Genomic DNA, 24,965 nt, shown 5'->3' on the forward strand with positions numbered 1-24,965 from the left:
TGGGTGATAAACACTGGCGTGTATCTTTATTGTGACTGAACAGAATACAGAATACACTCAGACGGGACAGGGATCAAGATCATACTTATATTTATACATTAATTAAAAGGCGACTTTATAAAAGATAGGTCCCTGTTTTTATTCCACAGATCCTCAATGTGAAGACTGCATTTCCCATTGTCCTTTGAGGGGCTAAACAATCTCCTGAAAGGTGAAACATAAACATCTGAAGTGGCAAATTTAAAGGACATTTTCCTTAGATAAATCTGCTTTATAAAACAGGCTATTTAGTCTACCAATAAGTTGAATGGCACTCGGGCAAGAAGACAAGTTTGAAAAGAACAGACCACTTACAATAGCATCCATTCACATAACGAGGCCGGGTGTTATCCCGCAGAAAAGCTTCTGTAGAAAAGAGATTGAACAGTGCTCTCTTGGTCTCTGTTTCCACTGAGTCCCAGTTCAGTCAGACTGCGTGGAAATGAGCTGCCTCAGTCCAGCAGAGAGACAGGAAGTGGAAATGGCCAACCATACTCCAAGAGAAACATAGGAAGTCCTGCAGAGAGAAGGAGGGGGGCGGAGCCAGGGAAAGACCCCGCCTCCCTCTCTCTGGCCGACAAGCTTCTCTCTGAAACAGACAAAGTGCTAATATTTCTCAGTCCCTCTCTCCTCCTCCCACACAACTGGGCCAGGGAGAGACCCAGACTGCCTCTGAGGAGGACAGGTGAACGGCTGGCCCGCGTTGCCGTGACACCCGAGGAAAGAACCAGGTCATTCGGAAAGCAAATGCAAAACGTGAGGTGCGCTCAATAGAAGTCCAATCCCAAGGTCTGCTGAGAAAACTGTGATTACAGTCCAGAACCTTCTTATAAAAGACGGAAGGTTCTAGAACCTTCCAACGACTTAAACAGTTCGCCTGTCCACCATTTCAGAGCAGAGCAATCCACGTGGCTTAATGCAGGCCATAACATCAGGAAGTGTCACCTCAGACCACAGACTCATCCCTTACCATGCCGTACAACAACTACGAAAGCGACAGTCCTTAAAACGACACCGGTTCTGACCCATGTCGCTCCAGGGCGGGACTACAGTCAAACGTTCGCCAGGGGGCCGGTCAAACGTTCGCCAGGGGGCCGGGAGTAGAAAGTGAAAAGGAGGGCGGAGATGGAAAACGTTCTCCTCCTCCTCCAGCATCAGGTGACAGCCGACCTGCTCCCCCCCCCCCCCCCGGCTGGAGGGGATGTGGGTCTCTGTAGCGTCAACGAAGCTGCGCCCATTCCTTTAAGGGACTCCATGTATGGCAGCGGGGGGGGGTGGGGGGGGGGGGGGGGTGGGGAGGAGGGGGCTGTCTGTTGACATGGAGGTGTGCTGGTGTCTGTGTCACAGTCAGGGGCCGAGGCCAGGAGGGCGGAGGAGAGCTGGGGGGTGAGGAGGGGGGGTCAGAAGCGGAGGACCCCGGGGTGGTTCTTGCTGCTCATGGTCAGGGTCTGGACGCTGGAGATGATCTTCCTCTGATGGCCCGCCAGGGTCACGCCCAGACGCAGCAGGTCCCTGCACAGAGAAACACACCCAGTCACATCGTCAGCACACACACACGTAGACACGCAGACACATACGTAGACCCAGACTGTCACAGGAGGAATAAACAGGTTGAGCGGACAAGAAGGCAGCAAATCAATATAATCCATTTATACCACACTACATACCACATAGGCAGAGAAAGACTGCAAGACCAGAATAGACAGCCATGACAACAACAACAATTCAGCCAGCCTGCCAAAAAGTTGACCGGCAGAGAGATTGACAAACAGTCAGCCAGCCAAGCTGACAGGCATACAAACAGTCAGCCAGGCCTGTGGCAGTAGGTCAGAGTAATGCTTACTCAGTGGTGATCTGGGCCAGGAGGTCAACAGAGGTGAACCCGGCCTGCAGGAAGCTCTCCTCGTAGCGTTCCATCTTGATAGCCCTCAGCCACTCCCCCACCGAGGAACAGGAAGAGGGCGCAGGGGGGGCGCGCTGGTCCAGCAGGGGGTGGGACGGCCTGAGGGGGGAAACAGGTTACACACACACCCTGTCACCAGAACACTGGGGGCTTACATTCAGGTCCCCTGGAGGGGGACAGGGAGGAAGGGGTCTGTCAGGAGAGAGGGGGGCGGGATCTAGCACCGCGGGTGTGACAGGCCCAACACAATGGCTGCTGTGGGGGTGGGCGGGGCCTGGCTTTGAGTGACAGGTGAGTATGCAGGGTGAGGAAGGGGGCCTGACAGTTCACAGCAGGACACAGCAGGGCGACGGAGCATGCCCAGTGGCAGGTATGTCGAGGCCGACACGGAGGACCGGAGAAAAGTGAAAGACTGAAAGAAGGACTGGAATGACAGGATGGCCAGGAATGGGACAGTCACAGACCCCACCCTACCTGTCAACATCTGAGTGCCAAAATCCGGGAGACCTCAGAACGGGGGAGGGGGGGGGGGGGGGTTGGTCAGGGACAGAGGATGCCAGAGGCAGGCTAAATACACATAAATAAGTCCCTTAGTTATATAGCTCGAAATCACCAGTATGCCCTTTTGTGCCTCCGAACCTCGACAGTGCCGTTGTGTTTCATTGTGCTGCGTTAGATAATTTTTCCCCACCGTGTGCGATACTAAAATCAGTGAGACACACTTTGCAAACAGCGTGGGAATTGTACCATATTTTTTGTCTTCTTTGCCTCAGCACCACCGAGACTTTTAATGCCATTTCTACCACTGATTTTTGTTCAAATTCCTTTGTCTACTATCCAAATTCTCCCGTCTACATGCGCAGATATCAACAGCGCAACTGGGTTGTAGGTTGCCAGGTTGAGGTCACAAATGGGTTGAAAAATTGAACGATATGTATGATGCGTTTCACACAAGATCTGGCAACTGAACAACCTTGGAATCATATTTTGATGTGATTATTCATATAACAAGGTTTGGACCGTACAAATGACGGGAGGAATAACTAAACGGGAGGGGGGCGTAAAACACAGTGAAATACGGGAGCCTCCCGTGGAAAAGGGGGAGTGTTGACAGGCGTGCCCTCCACTCACACAGACCTCATGCTGTGTGCTGAGCCACCAACTCTAGTCTCCTCCCACAGGGCTCCTGAACACCCTCCACCTGACCCCCCTCCTCCACGGCCCTCCATGCCCACTCACCCTGCTCCCTCCTGGGCCATGATCTTCAGAGAGGCGGGGTTACGGATCAGCTTGTCCAGGGCGCTGACGATGGCGGCGAAGCGGGGGCGGGCCGAGCGCTCCTTCTGCCAGCAGTCCAGCATCAGCTGGTGGAGGTGGGTGGGGCAGTCTGTGGGCGGGGGCAGGCGGTAGTCCTGCTCTATGGCGTTGATCACCTGACGGGGGGAGAGAGCGACGGAGGGGGCGAATGAAACACACGTCATCTGGGTCTGCAGGAGAACATGCAAATCATTTTCTTTGATCTGTCAGTGCCAATCTGACACACACACACACACTCACATCCTGGTTACTCATGTCCCAGTAGGGCCTCTCTCCGAAGGACATGACCTCCCACATGACAATGCCGTAGCTCCAGGCGTCGGAGGCCGAGGTGAACTTCCTGAAGGCGATGGCCTCGGGCGCTGTCCAGCGGATGGGGATCTTACCGCCCTGGACGCACCGGACAGGAGAGGAGTTAGCTCCCTAACCTGGCTCAGCTACACACATCAGTGAGTGAACTGATGTATAACAGAGGTGCATTTGATTTGCCTCACACGACTTAAATCAAGTCCACCACAAGTATTTCCACACCCCTGGGGGTGCACCCCATCACAGTAGTGTTGGTGTGGGGGCAGTGTGCTTGGTGGTATCACCGGAGAGCTGGTGTAGGTGGGGGCAGTGTGTGGTCTCACCGGAGAGCTGGTGTAGGTGGGGGCAGTGTGTGGTCTCACCGGAGAGCTGGTGTAGGTGGGGGCAGTGTGTGGTCTCAACAGAGAGCTGGTGTAGGTGGGGGCAGTGTGTGGTCTCACCGGAGAGCTGGTGTAGGTGGGGGCAGTGTGTGGTCTCACCGGAGAGCTGGTGTAGGTGGGGGCAGTGTGTGGTCTCACCAGAGAGCGGGTTTAGGTGGGGGCAGTGTGTGGTCTCACCAGAGAGCGGGTTTAGGTGGGGGCAGTGTGTGGTCTCACCAGAGAGCTGGTGTAGGTGGGGGCAGTGTGTGGTCTCACCAGAGAGCTGGTGTAGGTGGGGGCAGTGTGTGGTCTCACCAGAGAGCTGGTGTAGGTGGGGGCAGTGTGTGGTCTCACCAGAGAGCTGGTGTAGGTGGGGGCAGTGTGTGGTCTCAACAGAGAGCTGGTGTAGGTGGAGTCAGTGTGTGGTCTCACCAGAGAGCTGGTGTAGGTGGGGGCAGTGTGTGGTCTCACCAGAGAGCTGGTGTAGGTGGGGGCAGTGTGTGGTCTCACCAGAGAGCTGGTGTAGGTGGGGGCAGTGTGTGGTCTCACCAGAGAGCTGGTGTAGGTGGGGGCAGTGTGTGGTCTCACCAGAGAGCTGGTGTAGGTGGGGGCAGTGTGTGGTCTCACCAGAGAGCTGGTGTAGGTGGGGTCAGAGGAGTTCTCCTGGAGGAAGCGGGACAGGCCGAAGTCGGACACCTTGCACACCAGGTTGCTGTTGACCAGGATGTTGCGTGCGGCCAGGTCGCGGTGGACGTAGCTCATCTCCGACAGGTACTTCATGCCCGATGCGATGCCCCGCAGCATGCCCACCAGCTGGATGGGCGTGAACTGACCGTCGTTCAGCTACGAGGCGACACAGAGGACGGAGAGAGTGAGAACGCGTGGATGTGTCAATGAGCACGCAAAAAGCTTGTTTGCGTGTGTGTGCGTGCATGTAAATGAACAAGCGTGTCTGTGTGTGTGTGTGTGTGTATACAGAGATTCAGACTGACCCTTAGGAAGGAGTCCAGCGCTCCATTCTCCATGAACTCTGTGAGGATCATGACTGGACAGCTGGCTGTGATGATGCCCTCCAGGTGGATGATGTTGGGATGCTGGAACTGGCCCATGATTGACGCCTCAGACAGGAAGTCCCGCCTCTGCTTGTCCGTGTAGCCTCCTTTCAGAGTCTTGATGGCCACATAGTTCTCCTTCTTCCCTGGGACCTTCAGCCTGCCCCGGCAAACCTCTCCAAACTCACCTGCAACACACACACACACTTAGCATGGTAAGCTAAACTCCCTGGAGAGAGTCCATGTTGCTAATGCTAATTCCTGACCCCTGGGAAGTGGATTATCTGTAAAAGGTCAAGGTGGCTAGTTTATGTTCACACGGTAGTGATGAGAGGCCCACCTGCTCCAATGACCTCCTCAATCTTGACAAAGGAGACATCGATTTCTTTGGCAAACTCCCGCACGGCCTCGTTAGGGTCCTCGTAGGTGAAGGGGTCGATGTACACTTTGACCCCTGAGGCAGAGAGGATTATGGGTGAAGACACACGTGTCAGAGGGAGACAACTTGGATTCACAAACAACCTTAACACTTGTGTGGTCCACATTCGGAAACGTGACTTTGAAAAGTACTATAAATAGTAGGCGTTTGTGTGTGTGCTGGTGTGTGCGTTGGTGTGTGCATGCGTGTTCTCACCTTGGCCGAGGAGGTACTGGCTGTTTTTGTCACTTAGCTCTGGGTCCTTCATTCTGCTGTGTCTCCTGCAGGGCAGAACAGCAGTGAAGAGAGAGAGAGATGAAGAGAGAGAGAGAGAGAGAGAGATGAAAAGAGAGAGAGATGAATAGAGAGAGACAGGTGAAGAGAGAGAGAGAGATGAAGAGAGAGACAGATGAAGAGAGAGACAGATGAAGAGAGAGAGAGATGAAGAGAGAGAGAGATGGAGAGAAAGAGGGCATGGTGCCAGAGAGGGTCAAAGAGGGAGAGACAGATTGTTAGCTCAGTGACATATCAGTCTACATCCCCTCTCCAAAACAGACGCTCCTGGCGCCCGAGCGCCCGTGTCTCGGACACACAGCATCACAAACATCCCAACAGAGCACCAGTCTGCCTTCTCCTCCCCTCCGTCTCTTTCCCTCCGCCTCTCTCCCCTCTCCAGTCTGACTGCCGCTCGCTTCTGTTCTGCTAGGGGGCTCCGTTGGTGAGACTTCCTTTGGCCCAGGCCCATCCCAGTAGGACCCTGTGGCTACTGGACCCCTGCCTTGCTCAATCGCTCTCTCAATCGCTCTCTCCCTCCCCTTCCCCGCAGGCCCAAAATAGCTCTGCCGTCCCACCCTCCGCTGGCTGGAGGTCCAGACCTCTACTGTGTTGTGTGTGTGTGTGTGTGTGTGTGTTGGGGGGCGGGAGTGTATTTGTGCGTGTGGACAAGGGGAGTATGTGTCTGGATTCTTCCATGTGTGTGGTTGAACACACGTGTGGGTATTTTTCAAGGCATGTGCTGGGTTTGTGTACCATGTGTGTTGGTTGTGTGTTCAGGCGTGTGTGTGTGTGTGTATGGCTTCTAAGTGCGTGTGCCCCAAGGTCAGGACTATTGTTCTTCTGTCCTGTGGAGACAGGGTTGGGACGGCTGCATCCTGCCCCCCCTCTCCCCTACTTTTCCCTCCCTCCCTTCCCCTCTCTCACTCCCTCCCTCTCTCTCTCCCTACCTCTCTCTCTCCCCCTCCCTCCCTCTCTGTCTGTCTGTCTCTAGTTCATTTTTTGAAAAACTGGTTCTCTGTGTTCCCAGAACCTTTCTTTCCGGGGGCATCTAGGGCTATTACCTGAAACAATGAAGGGAACGTGCTGTCATCGAGAGGAGAGGGAGTTTTAGCCTGCTAAGCACTAAGTCTCATAAACACGGCTTTGGTTCTCATGAACTGGTAGGATCGTTTGATAGGATTACTTTAGGTAGGAATAGTTTGATAAGATACGACTCAAATAAAGTAATGTCAAATGTCATGATTAGAGCCACAGATTTTGTTTCGATATCCTTAGATATCTCCCTCCCTCCCTTACCGTATACAGTACACAGCCACAGTGATGACAGTGATGAGCAGCAACATCCCCATGGCGATCAGGACCCCTGTGACCAGGAGCTGGGAGGAGTCATCGTCCTCTGAGGAGAGGAAACGAGAGGATGGAGGTCGATTGAGGTAAAGAGAGGATTGAGAATGAGGAAGAAGAGAAGCAGGGGAGAGAGCGTCAAGGTCACCATACTGAAGCACAGACAGCACATAGCAAACAAGACAGAAGTACATTCACTGCTGGCAGAAGGAATGGTGTATGTGTGTGTGTGTGGAATGGAAACCGAGGCCTCCGTGCGACACAGAAGCCTGGGCCTTTCCTTACCGTCGGGCAGGGTGCGGAAGGAGGCTGCTGGGCCGAAGCTGCCGTAGCCGGCCATGGTGCGAGCGCGGACCTGCACCTCGTACTGGGTGGCCCGCCGCAGGTCGCTCAACACCACCTGGTTACTGTCGCTTTCCCTGTAGCGACACGACTGCTCCTCGCCACGCCGCTCCTACACAACCGAGGGAGGGAGGGAGGAGGGAGGGTCAGGGGATGTTTCAGGACTTGGGACTTACACAGTCCAAAAGAGCGATCCCTTGACAGGGATGATAGAGTGATGGTAGAGAGAAAGAGAAGGAGGTGGAGATGGAGAGACACGGGGGGGAGGGGGGGGGGACTAGGTGGGAGGTTGTGGGGGAGAGATGTAGGTTGTCTCTGGGGGTGTTCCTCACCTTCTCACAGTAGCGAAGCTGATACTGCAGGATGGTGTAGTGGGGCTGAGCTGGCACAGACCAGTGCAGAGTCAGACTGCTCTCAGTAGACACCGCCTTCCTGACCGTAGACACCAGCATGGGCACTACACACACACACACACACACACCCAGGTCATTAGATTGTGGAAAAGTCAGTGAAACCTCAAATTGCCAAACCACAAAATCCTAACCCTAACCCTCTCTCTCTCTATGTCTCCCCCCCGTCTCTCTCTCTCTCTCTCTTTCCCTCCCTCAGTCCATCCTAGTTTGTGTCTCCTACCGTCATGGCTGGTGGTGATGTTGACGCTGTCGCTGTTCGGGGCCTTGCCGCTCTGCTGGGAGACCCCGTTGAGGGCCTGGATAGAGAAGGTGTAGGTGGTGTGCGGCAGGAGGCCCCAGACCACCACCGAGCGGCCCAGCAGGCCTCGCTGGGCCGGCCGGTAGCTCACGCTGTCCCCGCAGTGCGAGCAGGGGCCCCTGGGGGCCCCGCACAGGGAACACTCCAGGGAGTAGGTGAGGTCGGTGCGGCCGCCGCTGTCCAGCGGCTCGCTCCACTCCAGGGTGACGGTGGTGTCGTTGATCTGGGTGCTGACGCTGCGCGGGGCCGACGGGGGCCCTGGGGAGAGAGAGAGGAGAGAGAGAGGAGAGAGTCAGAAACCCATGGATCAGCCGCTGCCACTGGAACAGCCCGACACGAAACGAACCCTGAAGAGAGAGAGGGTGGGATGGGGGGGCATGCACTGTCTACATACCAAGACAGCCTCCAACACCCCCCCCCCCTCCCCTCCCCTCTGCTCTGCACCCCCACACGCCCTCCCCTCCCATCATCCACCTCCGCGGCTCATCCCTAAAGTGCCGTTACGCACGTTCGATTCCCGACACCCCCCCCCTCTCTCCCTCTCTCTCTCCCTCTCTCTCTCCCTCTCTCTCCCTCTCTCTCCCTCTCTCTCCCTCTTTCTCTCTCTCTCTCTCCTCCAGCCGGCGGCCGACTCGCCAGGGAGCCGCGCAGCAGGAAGCCACGACGGGACGCAGGATTGAAATCGCTGCTCCAATTACACGCGTCTAAAAACCCCGACGATAATGATCAGCGGGCGGGAGGCGGTGGGCGCCGGGGGGGGATCGCTGCGGAGGAACCGCGACTAAACAGCAAACGCCACTCAGACGGTGTGAAGGAGCCCTCCCCGACTCCTGCCAAGGAGACTGCTTTGTCATTGGGCCTTGTGCCTGGGGACCACGGTGGCTTCTGTGCCAGCCTCACATAGCGGGTACCAGGCTCTCTCAGGGGACAGTGGGGAAAGGGGGGGTGGCGTAAGTGGCGACAGCCGGCGCCAATCAAGTACCTCCGTTCAGCTGAGACTGCCGCCTCCGTCTTCAGACTTACATATAAGGAGACGGAGCAAGGCGCGGTCTGGGTTAGGAAGTGATCGAGACGGGAGCCTCTGATGATTAGTGCTTTAGGATTGCCCAGAACGGTGGACGTGCGAGTCCCAGTCGGTTCCAGGTGTCCCCCTCTGGGCTTCCGTCCGCTGGAAGGGAGTCAACAGTGGGAGCCAGCCGCTCCTCGCTAACACTCCTTTTCACGGCCATTCTGGCAGTGTGGGGCCAATTAAAAAATACCTCCCATTCACACATCACACGCGTGGACCCATGAATTGAAATTCCTGAGTCCGCATGGAGGTGTCACTCAGGGGCCGTCAATGCTGCCCCTCTCTGGGCCTGACCTCCAGGCCCTGCACCCCTCCCCCCCCCCCCCACCCCCAGGCCCACACAATAGAGTAGCATTTCAATACTGTGAAGCAGTGGGACAAAAGCCACCGAGCAGGTGAGGAGAGCAGAGGAAGAGGGCTGAGGAGGAGGAGCGGGGGGGGGACGACACAATGAAGAGAAGGCAACAAGAGAAACACCAGTTGAATGTAAGAGACGGGGAAAACAAGAAGAAAGTAGGCCAGCAAGTGTAGCAGGACAACGTCAAGAGAGGAGGGAATGGGGAGAAATTTTGTTTGTGTGTGACTGCGTGTGTATATGTGTGTGGTTGTGTTTGTCTTTCAGTGACTGTGTGTGTATATGTGTGTGTGTACTCACTGGTGCACGGAGTGTCTGGGCTGTCCGACTCAGCTCGGAGGTATCCAGGGCGACAGGAGCACGCGGAGGAGCCGGTCACCACGGCGTGGCTGAACCCTGGACAGGCCGAGCACAAGCCACCTGGAGTGGCCTTGAACTGCCCCAGGGGGCAGGCTGGAAGGGGGAAGGGGCAGGAGGAGACGGAGAGAGAGGGTTAGTGTGGTCCCAGACACCACCCACGAGCGCCGCGTCAGAACACGTCATCCCCGACTGGGAGATACGGAAGCCAAAAACCACACGGAGGAAAAAAAAAAACGCCAAACAGGACTGGAGCGCTCATTAATCACTGCCAGGATACATAAACACAATGAAATGGATCTGAATGCGTTCTCCTCTGCTCTCATCCCCATTCACACGGACACCCGGCTACATTGTAAACACCCTATTAATCAAACCTGTGTAGACACACCACGCTCGATCAACTGAGGGATCTTGCACAGCAAGTGATGACTGTGTGTGTGTGCACTTGCATGTCTGTGGGTGTGTGTGTGTGATTGTACTGTCCGTGGGTGTTATTGCAGATCCGCTCCATTCGCATTGGTTTATACGCGTCTGTACAAATAAATCTGGTCAATAGCCATACGCCGTATGTATTCATGTGAGGATATCAAAGTGCTAATTTTAGTGTTAGTGCGAGTCTGTGAAGTGTGCAATAATAAAAACAGACGGACTCTGGAGAGATTAGTCATCAGAGCCACTCGGAGCCCTTTCATCTGCTGGGCGAGCCGAAAACCAACACACCAGGACGAACAAAGACTACAGCTGGCTTCACACAACACACACAACACACACGCTAGGGTTAGAACTCCTGACTCTTTGCAAGTCATGCTACAAAGATCGACAAGGAATGCTGTAAAGCAGCAGTTTTTAGAATTATCACCGCTGCACACACACAGTTGGGACAGACTTGAATTTGGTTTTGGAACTTCAAGCCTCCTTAGCTGTTTGTTAAGATGGCGGTACAGTTTCCATCCAACTGTTGAGCAGCTAGTTGCTAACATCTGCTGTGGCAGCCCAGTGTTGGTGAGCTCAGTGGCTTTGCTCCAGTGCTGGTGAGAGGGTTCAGCCGTGTTGAGGGTTAAATAAAACCAGGCCTTCCTGACAGAGAAGGTTTTTCCGACTCCCTGGAGCCGATTTATCATTAACCAAATAAAGAGGCTGAAGAGTTAAGGTGTTAACTCGGCCGGGCAGGAAACGACATGTCGGCAGAAAGAAGAAAAAAAGCCTAGCGTCAGCCTAATCTCTGAATAAAATGACATCATTACAATTCGAGTAGCCCTTCCTTTCCCAGACAGTATAAATAGAGTTTCTCTTTGTTATACATGTGCTGGGGTACAACTTTCACCCCCCCCCCCCCCCCCCCCCCCCATTGTGTCCGAGGAGGGTCTTTCTATAAGACCACAGAGAGGGGGCAGCGCAGGGGTTAAAACATCCGCTAACAGAAACCCCAGCAGCAGCAACACAAAAAAAAAGATTTAAAAAAAAGTGTCATCAAAAGTTTCCATTGGTCAGATGGCCCACACTCAGAATGTTAATGAGGGCTCCGCCAGAGATGGGTGCTGGTGTGGGGGGGGTCGACCTGCCCCCCTGGGCTCCTGGGCCAGGCATCCTCAGAGTCTAGAGTCCTGGGGGCATCAAAGCCCTCGGGAGATAAGGCATCAGACCGACCTGTTCATAAATAGCCTGTAACCGCTGGCTGCTAAGATGCTGCGCACAGAGACCAGGTTTATAGGTGACTAGATAGGCTCCAGCCTGGCCACTTAAAAGAGCTTTACGGCCTATCTCTCCCCCGCCGCCGGCACACTCCATACATCAACACACAGCCGTTTACGACACTCATTTCCTCCCCGTAGGCACGGGGAATGCAAAACAGAGGAGACAGAACTCTCTCTCCCCCCCCCCCCCCCCCCCACGCTAAATTAAATAGGTTTGGGGACGGAGATGAAAAACCAGGGCGTCCTCGAAAAAACACGCCCGGCCCCGTGTGTGTGAAATGCTGACGTCCGTTTTGTTTCCGAGTGTCGCTGAGTGAGCATGTGTGAGGAGAGGCGGGGAGACGCAGAAGGTCTTCTTTCTCCTCAAAGCTGGGAGTGGAATGTGACCCCATCTTGACCTTCTTTTTACTTTTCTCCAGAGGCAAGTGGGAGAACGGGGTGGAGACACTCGCTCACAACACACACACACACATGCAGAAACACTACAATAAGACCACAATAATTAGCTAACACAGGAAGCTAACTGCCTGTGGCTCTGTGTGTGTTAGGGTGTGTCGGTGGAGACATGAAGAGGAGATGGGTGGCCCAGGCTTTTGTCTGCGTCTGTGCATGCCTGTGCTAGCGTGGCAGAGATTTATTGCCGTAACATGCTCTTATCCTACATTTTCAGTCATCTGCAGTGCCGAGGTGTTCCTGTAATGACCTGCTGAGTGGGGCTTTTCTGGCTCAAGAGCAACTCCTGTCAAAGCAGGAAAATATCTCCCCGGCAAACTGGAGGAGAAAGAAGGAGAAAGAACCGCTGGGTCTTTTTTTCTCGTTTCATCTACATTAGGGCCCATCTGCCTGCTCTCCTCAACCTGTGTGTGTGTCTTTGTGTGCAAGGCTTTACAAGGCTAATTTGCGTTATTAGGGGGGGTTGTATAGCTCCACAGAGAACCCCCCCCCCCCGCCCCTTCCTATTCTCTGTTATCTGGTTCCCTTTGATGTTCCAGGAGTGCTGGATTTTTCACCTGCACATTCTCCCGCCCGCCCCCTGCCTCCCTCCCTTCCTCTCCTCTTGTCTTCTCCTCCCTCTATTGAAGGATAAATCCCAGGGTCTCTCTCTGACATGGCCCAGTCCCAGCCCTCAGCCCCCCCCCCCCCCCGTGACACCACCCTTCACCTCTGACCCCCCACCCCCACTCTGACCTCCCTCTGTTCCTCCAGCGTCCCAGCCTTTCACCTGGCTCATTACCCACAAACCTCCCTCACCGCAATCCTTCCTTCAACTCCTCTCACACTAGACCTTTTAAGCCCCCTCCCTCCCTCTCCCCCCCCCCCCCCCGCCCCCCAACCACCACCTTCACACTTTTTCCATTGTCTCATTGTTTAGCTGTGAGTGTGTCCTCCAGAACAGATGAGATGGCAACAAAACTCACTCGCCAGCCAGAAGCCCACTTCCCCCCGCCCCCCCCCCCCCCCCCTCACACACACACACCCCCTCTCTACCCCCCCCCCTAGTGGGCCTCACCCCCCCCCCCCCCCCACTCACCTGTGCAGCGGGTGTGGCCGTCGGCCGCCTCGTATCCGGCCTCGCAGCTGCAGGACGTGGTGGGCTGGCCCACCCACTGGCCGTCCTCGCCGCAGAACAGCTTGGGGGCCCGCGGGCGCGGCCCCTGCTGGGTGGCGTGCTCCACGCACACGCCCTGCGCCTCCTGGACCAGGGTGCGCGGCACGGTCTCGGGGAAGGAGGACAGGGCGCTGACCAGGGTGGGACACTTCTTGAAGAAGACCCGCACCGAGAGCAGGGCCATGCAGGCGCCCTGGGCCTGGAAGGCCAGGTAGAAGCCTCTCTTGGTCAGAGGACCCAGGCGCAGAGTCTTCACGTTGAACTTTTTCTCTCCGCCCTTCCTCAGCAGGAAATCCGCCGCCACCCGTGTCCACCTGTCGGGGAGGTGAGGGGGAACTGGGTTAGCCCAGGTGTGTGTGTGTGCTTGTGGATGGGTGGTCAATACTACCGTGTGTGTGTGTGTGTTTAATGAGCCCATCTGTGCATGCGTGTGTCTAATGGTCCCATCTGTGTGTGTGTGTGTACCTTGGTGTAGGGGTTCTCCATCCAGGCCGGGTGTGTGGGCGTGGCCTCGTCAGAGTCGGCCTGGTAGTAGTACAGGTTGAAGGTCTCCTTGCAGCTGCGGCTGTGCGTGGCCCTGGACGAGCACTCGATCATGGTGAAGCGCAGCTCCACGTACACCTGCGACGCCTCCCGCCGCCCAATCAGACGGCTGCGTAGCCAGTGGCTGGCCGAGCCCTCCATCTGGCAGATCTGATAGGTGCGCACGCTGTTGTTCTCCTCGTCGTGGCCGCTCACCTCCTCCCACTGAGGAGACAGCAGGCCCAGGGGGACGGGGGGGATAGGGGGGGATAGGGGGGGGTGAGGGATAGGGGGGGGTGAGAGGGTTATCCAAAGGTGAGGCCAGGGGGCCAGTGTACCTCCGTCCTACAGCCAGCAGGCAGGTGTTCATCATAACCAGGCAGGGCCCAGTACATGAAGCAGACAGCTGAAGGACATGGCATGTGCTGGGGGGATGACTAAACGATGTGCTGGGGGGGGGGGGGGACTAAACGATGGAATGTGTAAACGGCTGTAAGAGGTGTTTAAGCTGTCGTGTGTGTGAAGCACTAGGATGAGATGGACTGTAACAGCAGGGCAGGGGAGGAGCATGATGAGAGGGCTGGGCCGAGGCACTGTGTCCTGGGGCTGTGTGTGGTGTGTGTGTGTAAGCAGAGTCAATATGTATGCAGGACACACACCTCAGGCCCGGCATGGGAGTAGACGGTCCATCGGAGGTCGGACATCTCCGTCTTGGTGTTCATCAGAACTTCTGTGGGACACGACGCACAGCGTGAGTCTAACACACGCTGAGGTAGAACGCACGGGCGTCACGGCGTGAAGACTTGCAGACATTGCAATGCTAACAGAATGAAGCTGATTTAAGCGCTGGACGCGTGCGAACAGGCGGTGTGCTCAGAGTTCCATCTGTAAGGCCTGTGCTGGGATTAGAGGAGCCGGAGGAAGGGGAGGCAGGAGGAGCCCCTGCGAGAGCAAACACACAGCCCTGCTGCTCAGCCACCCACCATATCTGTGCTTCCCCCAGGTCTGATCCCCCTCTCCTCTGTCCCTCCCTCCCTCTCCTCCCTCCCTCCCTCCCTCCCTCCCTCCCTCCCTCCCTCCCTCCCTCCCTCCCTCCCTCCCTCTCCTCCCTCCCTCCCTCTCCTTTGTCCCTCCCTCCCTCTTGTCCTCCATCCCAATTTCTAGATTAAAAATAACCTGGTGAGAAACCACTAGTCTAGGGGGAGAGGGATACATGGGGACTTAATGGTGGGAACAAGGGTATAGCCCAAATTCACACACAGTGTACATACGTATACACACACAGCCACACACACACACACACACACCATCCAGGCACTTACACATCCAGAGAGCGGCACACACCGACACACCCCCTCCAGCAGGGAGCTGTGATTAAAACTGAATTGATTTTCTGTAATCTCCCGAAGCCTCGGCCCACTGCCAGCCCGGTAACAGCCACAACAGTTCTGCCATGATTGAGTAATTCAATACAGACTGGGACCCAAACTGGAACAATGCAGAAATGTCACGGGCAAGCACAGCCGCTGAAATCATTTTTCTTTTTCCTGTGTAAATTCTCAAGCCCCGCCCCCTTACCATGACGGCGCGTCTGTTTGCTGTATTGTCAGGCGGCCATGACTTATTGATGGGAGGAGGTTTGGTTGAGAGAGCCTGTGGCATGGTCCACAGCCCAGTGGAGCCCCAGGGACTCCCAGCAGGGGTCTGGCTCAAGGGTCAGCCTGTCTGCAGGTAAGATGGTCATGTGACCATCCCCAGCCGTGCCCACATCTCAGCACAAGCCGGCTGCCTTTGATCTATAAATACATTTTCTCTGAGCACCAAACCCAACTTCTCGCTCTCTCTCTCTGCCTCTCTTTCGCAAAGGGGAATTACTTTTATGTATCTTATTTCATTTGACACTGTGGTACATTCTCTTTTGTGAGTTTAGAGCATATGCTTTTTTACATTTTCCTTTTGTGTTTTCTGGGTCAGCTGTATTAAGAACAGCATGTGCCAGCAGTGCCATGCCATCAATAATTCTGATAGTTTGATATGAATCCTGCCAGTCTTGACACTTTGTCATTGACGGAGACACAGTAGATACGGCAGCCTTTATCTGGCTCCCTCGCCGCCCTCCCTCGCTCGCTCTCTGACACCCCGTTCTGTCACCGACAACCTCGCTGCTCCTCCTCCACAACCCCTGAGAGCTTTGACACCTCCCTCCCTCTCTACCACCCTCTTCTCCTGGGCACTAACAGGCTGCAGAGGGCTGATAACCACAGCCCCACGCAGTGACTAAAGAGATGGACACCAGAGAGAGGGGGGGGGGGGATGAGGGGACAGGATGAGGGGTGAAGGAGGGCAGGGTCGTCCTCAGCTTCAGACAGGAGTGGAAAGAGTGAGAATCCACCCTGGGGGAGGAGGAGGAGGAGGAGGAGGACAGGGCGCTGGGATGGGAATGGAGGGTTGAAGAAAACGCTCTCTCACTCGGTGCTTCCCCACTATGTGATGCACCTCAAGCTCGCAGGAAAAACTAATTACAGACCCTTGGTGAGGTGGTGCTACTCAGAGATGTAAATGGAAGAAGTCACTTAGGGGCAGGGTTCTCAATACCAAATCTCAGTATATTCTGGTGGATTCCCAAACCTATTTAACTAAGTTGTGTTATGAACTCCCATGTTTTGGCTTCCAACTCAGCAGAGTTCGGTCGATCTGGTTCGGTTCGATCCGGTGGAGGTTCAGTATGGCTAGAGTAAGGATGATATTTTATTTTCTACAAAAGAAAATTGGGGTCTGTTTTGGGGGACAATGCAACAACACATGTTGCTCTGACTCACTTGGATGAACCGTTTGAAACATTGACCCAGATAGACCTGGCTGACAGCCTTGTTCCTCCACCTGCCCCAGTGCTAGTGAGTAGCATGAGGAACCCCCCCCCCCACCCCTGCCCTTTAGGAATACAAGGTGTGTGTGTGTGAGAGTGTCTGTGTGTGTGTGTGTATAATCACTGTTTATCACCCCTCTATCATTACATTTTATGAGACAGGATGCATGCGTGTCTGAGTGTTTTTGCTTGTGCCTGTGCCAACTTGTGTGTTCAGATGTTTTGGGTTTTTCAAGCTTATGCTTAAGATTAAGGGTGCACCAAGGGCACACACACACACGTGAACACACACAGCTGGATTGACAGTGTGCGCTGGAGCAGGCTCTGACTTATCCCTTTAAAAAGACTCCATTCCTCAGCCTTCCCTTCTGTAATTCCCGAGAGCAGAGAAGGCTCAGGTCTCTGACAGAAGGGCTTTCATGTATTCCTATTGGACCCCTCCACCTTTGGCCCGGCTGCTGGAACCTCCCCGCCCCCCCCCACCTCAGTTTGCTCCTTCAGTACCTCCATCATCCCTCGATCCCAGCCCATCCCCTTCCACAGCAAGAGGTGAGGAAACCCAAATGTGTGCTAGCTTTAAATAACTGACCTTGAATATGATAGCCTGACCCAACCGATCACAGAGTGAACAAAACCCCCTCTTTAATTACACAGCCACTACTTCACTTTCCCCTCTGCTGTGTGCCCTTCCCCCCCTCTCTCACTCTCTCCTCCCCCCACCCCCTCTCTCCCTCTCTCCTCCAACCCCTCCCTCCCTCCCCCCCCCCCTCACTTCCCCTCTGCCGGGCTCTGGAGTGTGATAGGGAAATTATAGGCCTGTGAGTCTTCACCCTGCATCTGCTTCAATTAGACCCCCGCTTTAATTAAGGAAACAGAGAGTAGCAATTACCCCCTACAAACCAAAAGAGGAGAGCAGGAGAGAGATGGAGGGGGGTGAGAGAAACGAGAGACAGAGAGAGAGGGGGGGGGAGGAGGAAGAGGAGCGAGGAGAGAAAGAGTGGGGAAGGCCAGCGAGGGGTAAGTGACCGGGGTTAAGGATTTACGAGTGTTCTGGGAGAGAGGAACAGATGAAGTGAAAGAGTGAGAAATGAAAACAAGACAGAGGAGCTTAACAGGGCTTTCTGTCACTAAGACTTCTCCTTGTGCCCTGCGTGGGTTTTTTTTATGTTTCTTGTGCGTTTGTGTGCGTGTGCGCACGAGTACGTGTGTATTTGTAGAACACGGCGCGCGTGTGTGCGTGTGCGTCGTGTAACGTACGTGTGGCTGCGTTTTATGTGTGTCGGACACGTCACCCGAGGTGGTGAGATTAGGCCTCTCCTTCCCAGAAGCCCCTGCCCCTGGTGGTTTCCTGCTGGGGAGCAGGCTGAAGAGTGATGGGGCTGGCCTCTCACATCTCCAGCATTCACCAGAAGCACTGGGCCGAGAGCCCTGCACAGGAAACACAAACACCCCGCTCTACAACAACGGCTGCGTGTGACCGTGCGTGCGTCTGAAGAATAGGAGTCGAGGAGCAGAGAGAATGCCGAAGCGGTGAGAACGCATTCGTGATCGACTCCTCGTTCCTCCCTGACATCTTGAGGAGGAGGAGGAGGGGGGGGGGAGCAGTGTTGGTGTCCCAGTGCCCCCCCCCGTCCCAAAACAGAGCCTGACCCAGTTAGAGGGCAGGCTACTGGATGGGACCAAACCACTAGCGCTGCCAGGACAGAACAAAACACAGCTGCGAAAGCAAAATGGCTGACCCTTAAGCAGCGAGGATTAAGTGCATTAAAGCCAGCCTCAAAAGAGCCTGGCATTCATTTGGGTTTAGAAAATGTGTGGGCTTAAATGGACTCAATCCTTGGGATTCTGGGTAAACTTAAATTCGAACATTCTCATGCCACAGCAGAAGAGCATAGCAGAAAAGCCGCCATTTTATTGTTGAAGTCCACACCAAAGCTATTGAGGACTAACTGGATTTATGGACTTAAAAATAGTGCTCATACCTGGCTAACTATGCTAACTACTAGGTTAGCTCAGGTGTGCTACTTGGGTGTGCTGCCCCCTAGTCAGATGTCGTTTCCACACTGATCCCACAACTGAGGGCTGATCTGACAGAGGCCAGATGACTCCAAACATCTCGCACCCGAGCTCCCTGACTAACAAAAGACACCGAGCTGTGGGTGAGATTAAACTTCATAAAAGCCCAATTAAGGAGAGCTGGAGTGGAACAAAAAGCAGAGTTGCCCCCCCCCCCCCCCCCCCCCCCCCCCCCCCCTGAGAGACAGAGCGCCACACTAAAAGAAGCTTTCCATAAGAAGCCAGATCAAGGAAGTTTACTGATTATACAGCTAAGAGGAAAACTGTGGTACAGTTGGCGTGCTGTTGATACCCATCTTAATTAAAACAGACTGGGTGTCACAGTGTGTGTCTGCTACAAAGTACTTTGTCTTAAGTCAACCTCAAAGCACAGAGTAGCTGAAGGATCCTCACTGCTTATCTGAATGAGAGCTTATTGCCAGTGATGGGGGAGATATCTTACACAGGAGTTTATTTAAGGATGTCCCATACGTTTTTACTGCTAGCTTTACAGCTAGCTAACATTAGTTTTGGACATAGATCTGTCTTACTGTCAAGTACACACGAAGGCACGGGTTATCTCTTACTAAGTACGGGCTTATCTCCCTCTCTCCCTTTTATTAAACTGTGATTCTATCTTTTTTTCCTTCGGAACCCCTTCCCTCTCACAATTTCAAATAGTCAGTCCCATCCTCGCAGTAGAATGAAGCGGGAGAGGAGCTTGTGTTTGCAAGTGTCTCCATGTCAGTTACGCTGTGAGACATTTCCGCCCACAAACGACTGGGAAGGATCCCAAACAAAAGTTCAGCACATACATACACTTCTACACGAGCCCTCGAATGCGCTCTGACGCAAAATAACAGGCATCAAGCTACTGCAGAAAAGGAACACGAGCAACGTTCACCGGCGGCGAAGCCCCCTGAATGTCAACTGTTACACTTGTTACACTGTTTAACTTTCTGCATCTCCACGGCACCGGTTTCTGGTACAATGATACAGATGAGGGATTGCAAGAAACAATCAGTTTCATCTTCAATGTGCAAACTCAAGAGGGAACACAGACACCGCACACATAGACCTGATTTACATGCACACGCACACAGACCAGATTTACACACACACGCACACACACACAGACCTGATTTACACACACACGCTCACACACAGACACACAGACACAGACCCACACCCACACAGACCTAATTTACACACACGCACACACACACACACACACACACACACACACACACACACACACACACACACACACACAGAGTGGCTCTCAGTGACTAATCCCCAGTGGGAGGTAGACAGCTTGAATCTGGGGGACAGTCTGAATAGAGCATAGACTTCAGCTAAATAAACCATGTAAAGATCGGCAGATCCAGGCTGAGGTTGAGCAGAATAGTCTCCCTGCATGGGCCTTCTCTTTCATTCTGACACATCGCTGTTGGTCTTCCTCTCTCTCTTTTTCACCAGCCAAGAAAAAAACAGACATCTTGAGGGAGAGGAGCCTTCTGTATACTCTTCTTCACTTAACGCTCGGCACTGGGGAGTTGGCTGAAAAAAACCATGCTACTGAAGTGAGGGGGGGGGGAGGCTTGTATGGTGATGATACATGAAGAAGGAACAACCAGTGGGAACATGTCTAACTGTGTGTACTGAGAGGGGTGGCTAACATGCAGGAATGTCTCAGAGGGGGCAGCGCTACTGGAGCTCCAGCCCCCCCCCCCTTCCAGACCTGGATCTGGGGAGGGGGGGGCGGGGAGAGGGGGGACTGGGGAGGGGGGGCTGGGGAGGGGGGGCGGGGTAGAATCCCACGGGAGCTGCAGTGTGCACACCGCACACACACAGGAAGTCTTTCTGTCAATGATCAAGGTGAGATTTATTATCGTCATCTGCTCCATACACACACACACGTGCACACACATTAAACACGCACCCCTTCTCCCTCTCTGTCCCTCTCCCTTTCCTCTCCCTCTCCCCCTCTCATTTCGACGAGGCCTGACGGCCGTATTTCCATGGCTCCTTCACAGACGTGAAGTGGTGTTGTCCCCTCGCTCTCCTGTCTAACCCGCCGCGGCCTCCTTCCCTCTCTCCTCTGCCGCCTGTCCCCTCTCGTCCCCATTGTGTCCCCTCTCACAGTGAGTGGCGTGTGGGTGGAGGTGGAGGAGAGAGGCACTCGGGGCGCGGGCCCCGCCTTTTGGCTGACAGCGTGTCTCTGACAGTGATGCATGGCCTAGTGGGGGTGGGCTTTCCCATCAACCAAACTATGATCCACCTGTCTGTCGACATTTCCGCATGCATCTTATTAGGGTCGCTGCCGTACCAGAATAGCCTGGGCTATGATAAACCAGCCTCGCTCGCTCGCGCACTCTCTCTCTGGTCCATCTGCCTTTTCCAAGGCCACAGTCTACACAGGCAACTTCATCTGGTCTACGAGAGGACAAGAGGAAGGGATGCGTGGGGGGGGGGGGAGGAAGGGAGAACAAGATGATATAGAAAGAGAGAAGAGAAGATATAGAAAGAGAGGGAGGCAGAAGGAGAGGGAAAGAGACAGAGAGAGAGCGGGGGGAGAGAGTTACGAGAGAGCAGAGGCCGATTGGCCTGTAGATTACAGCTGCACCACTCGGATGCCTGTTTAACTCTTCAAGAGGCTAATCGTGGGATTAAGCCACAGAGGATGATGGGTTGGGGGTGTCAGGGAGGGGGGGGGGTTGCTTTAAATGCAAATCCCTTTCTTATAAAAATCGGTTCCATTTAATAGGATTTCTGGGGAAAGATCCGCAGTTCTACGGCAGGGTAGCGACAGTCAGCAAGAGAAGACAGCGCCGCCGCCGCACTCCCAACACAGGAGGGAGGAGATGGAAAGAGCAACAGAATAAAAAGGTGGGGGTTGGGGGCCACCCTCTTTCACCTGAGGCCTCCTGTTTTTCAGAGCAAAAAAACAGACATTCAGCAGTTTCTGGTTTCAGAGGCTGAATTTATGGGTTGTGAAGCGTGGTGTCACTCAGCGTGGCGGAGGATCAACAGAGGAGGGGGAGAGTCGGGAGGGAAGGAAGAGAGAAGAAGAAGAAGAAAAAGAGGCAAAGGAAATGAGAAGGCAGCAGAGAGAGGATGAGCCTTCTTTGAGTCTTTCGGGGGGTTAGTTAATCTTGGAAGGCTGATTGTGAAAACTCACTGGCATAGAAGTCTGTTTTCTCTTCAAATCCTCACTGACAAAGACCACTAAATATGTGTTATATGATACTCAGAGATCAGGCTTTTGTTTAACCATTCACACACCCACACACGTCACACTAATCCTGGTGGGTTTGGGTCTGTGGAGACTTTTACCCTGTGGACAGAATCTAATCTACCCCCCACGGATCCTAAACTTAACTTGGACAAATTAATAATTACCAGAATTGCCTTTTCTAAGACCTTCCCAGAAGGGGCCACATGGTGGTAACTCTTCAAAAGAATTGAATACTGTGCAAATAAATATCAATAGCTTCAATACAAGTGAATAATTTGTCAGCTCCACATGTTAAGAGTGAAGATGAGAATGAGGCCTATAGACAGCCATGTATGAGGAGAGGGTATATCTGTTGAGTCAGTAAAGACAAGGATGGAATGGAGAAGAAACAAGTTTGGGCTAATCATTGCTACAACAACATAGAACAAGCTGTTCTCCACATTGCTAGCAGGCTGTGGATCAGATGTACTGTTTCATGGAAGTTGGTGGGAGTCTCAGAGTAACTGTCAAAAAAGATTACAGCACAAACATGATATGGTGTTTAATGAGAGCGGTGCTGCAGGCCTGGTGAGACATGTTCCTAAACTACTCAGTAATGCCCGAGCATGGATCAGTGTTTCCCACACATAGACTAATTTGTGGCGGTGCGCCACAGAGTCAACACCGGCCGCCACACATTGCGTTTCGTGAAACAATTTTTTATTATCGCTATTTAGGTTAAAACACGCAGCGTATTCGTTCAGCTGCATTTCCTTTCCCCTGCTCTCCCTCCGTCTCTCTGTCACTCATCTTTCCCACATATGCACACAGTCACAACGTCAGCACACGTTAGCAACAATGCATACATATGCCGTTCTAGTAAGACCGACAGCGAGCCTTCAGCATTAGTGCCGTAGCTAAAAGTCGAGGAAAGTTGAGGCTACTTTTCGCTAGGTACCTTACTCACATTTACATTTAGTCATTTAGCAGACGCTCTTATCCAGAGCGAGTTACAGTACTCGAAGTTTCCCCTTCGTTCTTTTGGTGAGAAGTCTCAGGAGCTAGCTACTTACTCGGCGTCATGGAGCCGACCAGTTAAATAGTTGTTTAGCACTAGCGTTGCTACATGCATAATGCAGAAATGATATGTTAGTTGTTGTTAATTTGTGAAGGTGTGAATCATTTTGGATTAATATTTAATGTAACAAATTATTAACAAATTAACTGTGTAACGAATTATTAACGAAGGAATTATTACGACCCCCCCCCCCCCCCCCCCGCCCCCCCCCCCCCCCCCCCCCCCCCGTCTGACAACCCCCACCCCTCCCCGCCACAATTAGATTTCTAATCTGTGGGAAACACTGTGGATGTTATGGATTTCTGTCCAACACAGCCATGTTAATTGTTGGAAGATAGCGGGCACCAGGTGTCTCCATTTCAGCATGTAATGTGGAACTAATCCAAGCCATGCCGTTCAAGATTGATTGGTGATGGAAGGGCATAGAAATGGTCAGGGTGGCTAATGGTCTACAGGTCACCTTTCCAAAACGCTGGTAAAAAAACACGAAACCACACGCGCGACCGCGCGCGCACAACAACACACGTACGTGCACGCACGCACAGTGCTAATTTAACACTGCTCTTCCAATGTGACAATTTAGACATGGAGAGGTGAAATGGGCTTGACTTAGGGAGGTTAATTTCAAGTGACCATAATGACAAAAGTATGATCCTATCTTGATGAACAGCCCATCAACTAGATAGACTTAGGCCAAATATATAACAGTTATAACAGATTGAGAAGTTGCCCGTGAATGAGGCGTGTGTGTGTCACGTAATGACACAGGTGAACGACTGTTTATAGAAACAGTTGACATTGATATGGTTAAACATGCTTAAAATCCCAAAACATGCGTGAAGATAAACCATCCGACTCACCTTCCTCGCCACAAGATAGAAGAACGCACGCCGACAGGATAAACCAAATGAAAGCACAGCGCCTGGATGTGAGCTCCATGATGTCGGGAAAAATATCCGTAATATAAACGAATCGCCTTCGGGTCGGAGTCAAAAACTAACTACTTGTTTTGTCTCACGGTCAGCTGGGCCGCGTACCCGTTGGTCGTAACACTGACCACATCTGAGACTGACACAGTTCAAATAACAGTTTTACTCAGAATGGTTTAAATGTTGTAGTCACAACATTGCTAGACAAAAACAATTTAGTGGATGGTGATGATGCCGATAGTTTGTTTTTAGCATATACACGGAACTCCAAAACACTTTATAAACAATATGCCTCAAGATAAGAAGTAAAAAAACTTTCTACGACGCTATGATTCTATGTTCACCAAGTCCAATAAGTAAACGTCCTGTAGATTATGTTTGTCTTTTGTCCATGGTGTCTGCCCATACACCCAAGAAAAGGCAAATGAGTGTAGATGAAAACTTATCGTATCCTGGGCTGTAGCCCTATTCTTTGTCCGCGAGCCCTTGTCGACTTCTCTGAATTTCGGTCAGTAAAAAAGATGCAAATCTGCAACCCAAAGACGTGTTTGGTTTATCCTCGCAAAACAATAAAACGGAGTTAGTCAATTTAAGCCAAGGATTTTTCATTGGTTTTATATACGATCGGAACCAGTTTTTTTTTTTTTTTTACGAAAATCTCACAAAAATGTAGGTGACTGAGAACTGTTTTGTGTCCACCGGGTTTTCCTGTGGCGCAGGCTACCTCTAAAATACTGATGCGTTAAGAAACATAACGATAAAAAAATCTTGAAGATATGAAATGTAGACTTGCAAGAAATCCAAAGTTATGCACTTATCGCCCTTGTCGAGTTGCGTAGGCTACTCCGGAGACATCTCACTGCACACAATCAGAGTCGGATAGCACTAACCTCCACTGACTGCATCCATACGCTCCGCCTCCACTCACACAGTTTCCATTCACCATAGGTCATTTCAAGCTGTCAGTCATAAAATATTCTGAATATCAAAGCTTTCACCCGACCCCATTTTTGGTTTGGCTATGTATTTTTTGCAACTGTGTATTTCCGAACCGATTCTTATTGAATTTGATCAGGTTGTACTCCTGATTATAAGTGCCTTATGTAAACTTAAGTTTGCTAGATTTTCCTTTTTTGTATGT

General features: G+C 52.9%; 1 protein-coding gene across 1 annotated transcript; it reads right to left on the bottom strand.

Annotated features, from left to right (window-relative positions):
• ephb4a (eph receptor B4a) lies at positions 1-24,708 on the bottom strand. The gene is made up of 17 exons (XM_047020045.1): positions 23,756-24,708; positions 14,339-14,409; positions 13,615-13,904; positions 13,080-13,462; positions 9,795-9,947; positions 7,993-8,328; positions 7,692-7,816; positions 7,303-7,471; positions 6,970-7,069; positions 5,614-5,678; positions 5,320-5,433; positions 4,920-5,167; positions 4,555-4,770; positions 3,500-3,649; positions 3,182-3,375; positions 1,883-2,041; positions 1-1,551 (listed from the first exon to the last, which is right to left on the bottom strand). The coding sequence occupies exons 1-17, from the start codon at positions 23,832-23,834 to the stop codon at positions 1,440-1,442; spliced, it is 2,964 nt and encodes a 987-aa protein (XP_046876001.1). The 5' UTR covers positions 23,835-24,708; the 3' UTR covers positions 1-1,439.
• Positions 24,709-24,965: the final 257 nt, after the last annotated feature.

This window comes from Hypomesus transpacificus, chromosome 5 (assembly GCF_021917145.1).
Source record: "Hypomesus transpacificus isolate Combined female chromosome 5, fHypTra1, whole genome shotgun sequence".
Taxonomy (NCBI): Eukaryota; Metazoa; Chordata; class Actinopteri; order Osmeriformes; family Osmeridae; genus Hypomesus; species Hypomesus transpacificus.

Excerpts from the sequence above, each read along its gene's own strand:
- ephb4a (XM_047020045.1), bottom strand. The coding sequence starts at position 23,834 with ATGGAGCTCACATCCAGGCGCTGTGCTTTCATTTGGTTTATCCTGTCG. Across the intron at positions 7,817-7,992 it reads CATCACCACCAGCCATGACG|TGCCCATGCTGGTGTCTACG; the intron begins GTAGGAGACACA and ends GTGTGTGTGTAG. Across the intron at positions 4,771-4,919 it reads CGCTGGACTCCTTCCTAAGG|CTGAACGACGGTCAGTTCAC; the intron begins GTCAGTCTGAAT and ends GTCGCCTCGTAG.